Raw genomic sequence first — 4,694 nt, 5'->3', positions numbered from 1 at the left:
GCTCGGGCACAGGCGGCCCTTGTGCGGGGCTGTGTGCCGGGGGGCTGCTGGGGGTCCCCGGTGGGTGTTTTGGGGCGGTGTCGGGCTGGGTTGTGGGCAGAGCCCCGTGGGTGGTCGGGGGGCTGCGGGTCCCCCCCTTGTTGGGGGTTGGTGTTGGTGGGTCAGGCCCCGGCGGCTCCATTGTGAGCCCGGTGTGGGCGGGGGGGGCTGGTCCGGGGGAGCCGGAGGGAGCCGAGGCAGCGGGTTTGGGAGCCCTCGGGAGAGCCGGGGGTGGGGGGAGGAAGGGCGGGAGCCCCGGAGTGTGGAGAGCGGAGCGGGGCGATGGTGAGCTGGGGGACCCCCGGCAGGCTGGAGAGGGGAGCAGGGAGAGGGAGGAGCCCCGGGAGCCCCGAGAGGCTGCAAGGGGGGTCCTGGAGAAGGGGGAGCCTGGGCAGTGGGGACCCCTGGGATCCCCGGGCCAAGAAAGTGGAGAAGGCGGAGAGGGGGAATGTCTGGGAACCCGGCCCCCTGAAGCAGAGAGTGAGGGGAGAAGGGACCCCTGGAATCCCCAAAAGCCCCGGCATCCCTAAGCGGAACCCCCAGCAGCCCAGAGAGGGGAGAGCCCCAGAAGGTAAAGGTGCAGAGACCAGAGAGGGGGAACTTCTGGGAGGGTTTTTTTGAGCTGAATGTTCATATTTTGGAGTATTTTTTTGCTGATTCTTGATCTTTTGCAGATTTGGAGGGAGTTTTGTTTTTTTTTTTTTTCCAAATGGTGATGTATTCTGTTTTTCTGGTCTAAATCTTGATGTTTTGGAGGTTTTCAGGGACACAAGATGCCCGGTGAGTGCTAGAGCTGGACTTGGGCAGGAGGAACCCCCAAGGCAACGCGCTCACCTCTTGTTTCCCCCCCCCCATCAGGATTTCTGCTTCCCAAAGCTTGGGCAGATGGAGGAGGAGGCTGTGAGGAAGAGGAAGATGCCGCAGGCCCCCCAGGCAGGTGAGGAGGAAGTCAGTGCCCCTTTGGGTCGGTCTTTTGTGGCCGTCCTGCCGGGGTCAGAGTTGGGGGGATGTCCTTGGGCTTCCCTGTGGGCCGGAGGCAAATCCCCTGCCTGTCCTTGCATCCTGCCCCAGGCCCCGAGCTGAGGCCGGAGAGCGCGGAGGACAAATCCCCCCGGCAGAGCCTGGTGGGAGAGGCCGTTTTGAAGGGCTCCCCAGCGCAGGAAGGCAGCGGGGAGGAAAAGGGCCGGAGATGTCCCCGCAGGAGGGGCTCCAAAGCCAGCCCAGGGGGCTGTGAGGAGGAAAGAGCCAGCGTGTGCCGGGGAGGTGGCCGGAGCTTGAGGCGGAGCTGCGAGCTGGTGGTCCCTGAGCAGCCTCCCAGCAGGGAGAAACCCTTCAGATGCTTGGAATGTGGGAAGAGCTTCAGGAGGAGCACCGACCTCCTCAAGCACCAGCACATCCACAGTGGGGAACGGCCCTACATGTGTGGGGAGTGTGGGAAGAGCTTCAATCAGAGCTCCCACCTGCTCCGACACCAGATGATCCACACTGGGGAAAGGCCCTACACGTGTGGGGAGTGTGGGAAGAGCTTCAGCCGGAGCTCCCACCTGCTCCAACACCAGATGATCCACAGTGGGGAACGTCCCTACACATGTGGGGAGTGTGGGAAGAGCTTCAGGGATAGCTCCACCCTCTACGAGCACCTTCGCATTCACACTGGGGAACGGCCCTACAAGTGTGGGGAATGTGGGAAGAGCTTCAGCGACAACTCCAACCTCCACAAGCACCAGCGCATGCACACCAGGGAGAAGCCGTACAAGTGCTTGGAATGTGGGAAGAGCTTCAGGGAGAGCTCTGGTCTGCTCAGGCACCAGCACATCCACACTGGGGAACGGCCCTACACGTGTAGGGAATGTGGGAAGAGCTTCAGTGACAGCTCCACCCTCTGCACCCACCGTCGCATCCACACTGGGGAACGGCCTTACGAGTGTGGGGAATGTGGGAAGAGCTTCAGTGACAGCTCCACCCTCCACAAGCACCAGCGCATCCACTCCGGAGAGAGGCCCCACAAGTGTGGGGAGTGTGGGAAGAGCTTCACCTGGAGGGCTGCCTTGACCAGACACCAACAGACCCACCTGTAGGGAAGCCCCGAGTGCCCCGACTGCGGGAAGAGCTTCGGCCGCTGCTCCAACTCCATCAGCCATCGGAGGACCCGCATTGGATGATCCACAGGGACCCACGTTGGGCACAGACCTGGTGACCAACATTCCTGGTGACCCCTGTTTAGCAGAGACCTGGTGCTAGTATAGAGTTCAAACCTGGAAGAAGAATAAGGACTGGCACATCTGATGAGAAAGAGAAGACTCCAGTTCCCAGATAACATGAAGGTCATGATGATCTCCCCAAAGAAAAACCCTGAGAGACACCTGGTGTGAAAGGATGTACTGAGGGATGGGGCCAGTGAAGCCTTTCTTCACAACCATCCTGCAGGGTGGGAATAGGGAACTTTTTTGACCTCTGTTGTTTATCTGTCAGAAACACAGATGCCTGTCATGCTGCACCAAATTTAGCTTTGTGACTAAAGTAACTCAAAAGTCCACCTAATCTTGAAAAAATAGTATAAAAAGAAGTCAAGGATAAAGAGAAATGGAAGGAAGATTTGCATTGAAAGTGCTGCATGGGCTGAGGGGCTGATCCTGCCTTCCCTTCCCCTTTCAGGTGGCTCATGGGGTGAGAAATTTAAAGTTCTGCACGCTGATTCCTTGCTTTTACAGAACTAGAGTTTGCTTTTGCTTCCCAGTTTTCTAGTAGATTGCTGGTTTGGTTTAGCGTTTGTGCTTTGGTTACTTTGTGGTGTTCTTGCTGTGTTTGAAGTGTGTTTTTGTAGCCAGAGCCTCTCAGCAAGGACTATGAGCTTTTCTGAGCTCGTCAGGGTTTGTCTTGATCAAGAGTGTTATTGTGTGAGCTGCTGCAGGGATTCCTTTGTAAAGGTGCTGCCAGTTTGTGGGCAGTGGAATAAGTGGTGGGAGATTGTGCTGAGGGAGTTTCCCTGTCCCTGGGAAGTGGCAGTGCCCGAAAAGGGAGATGGAATCCCCTGCCCTTGTGAATGTGTTTGGGGCAGAGTTGGTGTGGGGAACAACCGAGAGCCCATGGACTGATAAGGTTTTGGCTTCCCTGGGGCCCTAAGAGCCAAATAGACCTTTGAAGAGTGGGGTAAATGTGCCTTGACCCTCTGTTTTCTGTGACCCCCCCTGTGTTGAACCCCCCCCTTAAAGGGGTGGTCGAGGTACATCATTAAATGCCCTCATTAAAACCTGGGGGACAAACGTGGTTCAGTCACCCCTCTAGAATTCCTCTAAATTTCAACTGCTGGCACAATGCAAGGCTGAGATTGGATCCAGCAGCCCCCAGCACCCAGAGTAAGTTGGGAGCTCAAAGGGACCACCCCCCCTTCCCAGCCCCCCAGTGCCCAAAGACCCCCATGGGACCGTCCATCCCTCCAGACCACCCCTCTTTTCCACCCCTCTCCGTGTTCCTCCCACTTTTCCATGGTCCCCTCAATTCCCAGCCCTTTCCCAGATCAGTTTTGGGGTCCCAACCCCCGCTTTTTCCCCCTCTCCCACCCCTTACACATCATTCCCCCAATCCCCAGCCCCCTCATGCTAAGTTTAGAGGTCCCACCCTCCCCTTTTCCCCACTCTTCTGACCTCTCCCACCCCTTTCCCATCAGCCCCCAATCCTCAGTCCCCCTCCTCCTCCACTTTTGGGGGATCCCACTCCTGTCCCATTCAGTGTGGGGGTCCCACCACCCCTTTTCTCTCCTTTCCACACCCCTTTTCCCACCCACTCCCCTCTTCCCACCCCCCCCACTCACCCCAGAGCTCCTCTCCCAATGCCGGGGGGGCTCCCAGTAACACCAGAGCCCATAAAAGTCCCCCAACAATGAGGTTAGGTGGGGTCCTGGGTGAGATTTGAGTTGGTTTGGGGGTTCCTTGCGGGAACTGTGGGCATTTTAGGGGTGTCCCAGCACCTTTTGGGGTGAGCTGGGTGCCGTGTTGAAGGGCAGGTGCCCTCCCAAAGCCCCCCAAAATCAGGGCAGGGTTTGGGGAGTCCAGGCTGGGCCCGAGGCCACGGGGAGGGGCTGCGGCCGCCGGCGGCTCAGGAGCTCTGTGGGGAGAGAAAAGGGGGTGAGAGCGGGGTGGGGGGACACCGGGATACACCGAGACCTGGACTGGAGCCAGCAGGACCAGAACTGGGGCAACTGGGATCATACTGGGAGCAACTGGGAGCATGTTGGGGGCAACTGGGATATACTGGGAGTGTCTGGGAGTGAGTGGAACCATAATAGGTGTGAATGGGAGTGACTGGAACTACATAGGGGAGAACTGGGAGCAACTGGGATCATGCTGGAAGCAAGTGGGAGTAACTGGGAGTGACAGGGTGCATGCTGGAGGCAACTGCCTTAGACTGGGAGTGACTGGGATTGTACTGATGGGAACTGGAAGCATCCTGGGGCAAGTGGAAGTAACTGGGTGTGACTATGAGCATGCTGAGGGCAACTGGGATCTACTGGGAGAGTCTGCAAGCATCGTGGGGGTGACTGGGACCACGCTGGGATGACTTGGACCCTGCTGGGGGGGAATTGGGAGCAACTGGGAGTGACTGGGTGTACAAGGGGGCAACTGGGATTGGCTGGAACCATGGTGGGGGAAGACTGG

At 58.3% G+C, this 4,694-nt stretch overlaps 1 protein-coding gene across 1 annotated transcript; it reads left to right on the top strand.

The window, feature by feature from the left end:
• Positions 1 to 900: 900 nt before the first annotated feature.
• ZNF251 (zinc finger protein 251) lies at positions 901 to 4,195 on the top strand. Its single transcript, XM_051775260.1, has 2 exons — positions 901 to 976; positions 1,111 to 4,195. Exons 1-2 carry the CDS (start codon positions 925 to 927, stop codon positions 2,115 to 2,117), a joined length of 1,059 nt encoding a protein of 352 aa, XP_051631220.1. The 5' UTR covers positions 901 to 924; the 3' UTR covers positions 2,118 to 4,195.
• Positions 4,196 to 4,694: the final 499 nt, after the last annotated feature.

The sequence above is a fragment of the Manacus candei genome, unplaced genomic scaffold (genome assembly GCF_025592945.1).
Source record: "Manacus candei isolate 608988 ecotype Guabito, Panama unplaced genomic scaffold, ASM2559294v1 h1tg000270l, whole genome shotgun sequence".
NCBI lineage: Eukaryota > Metazoa > Chordata > Aves > Passeriformes > Pipridae > Manacus > Manacus candei.
Note: the sequence above shows the minus strand (reverse complement) of the source record. Positions and strands in the feature narration are given on the sequence as shown.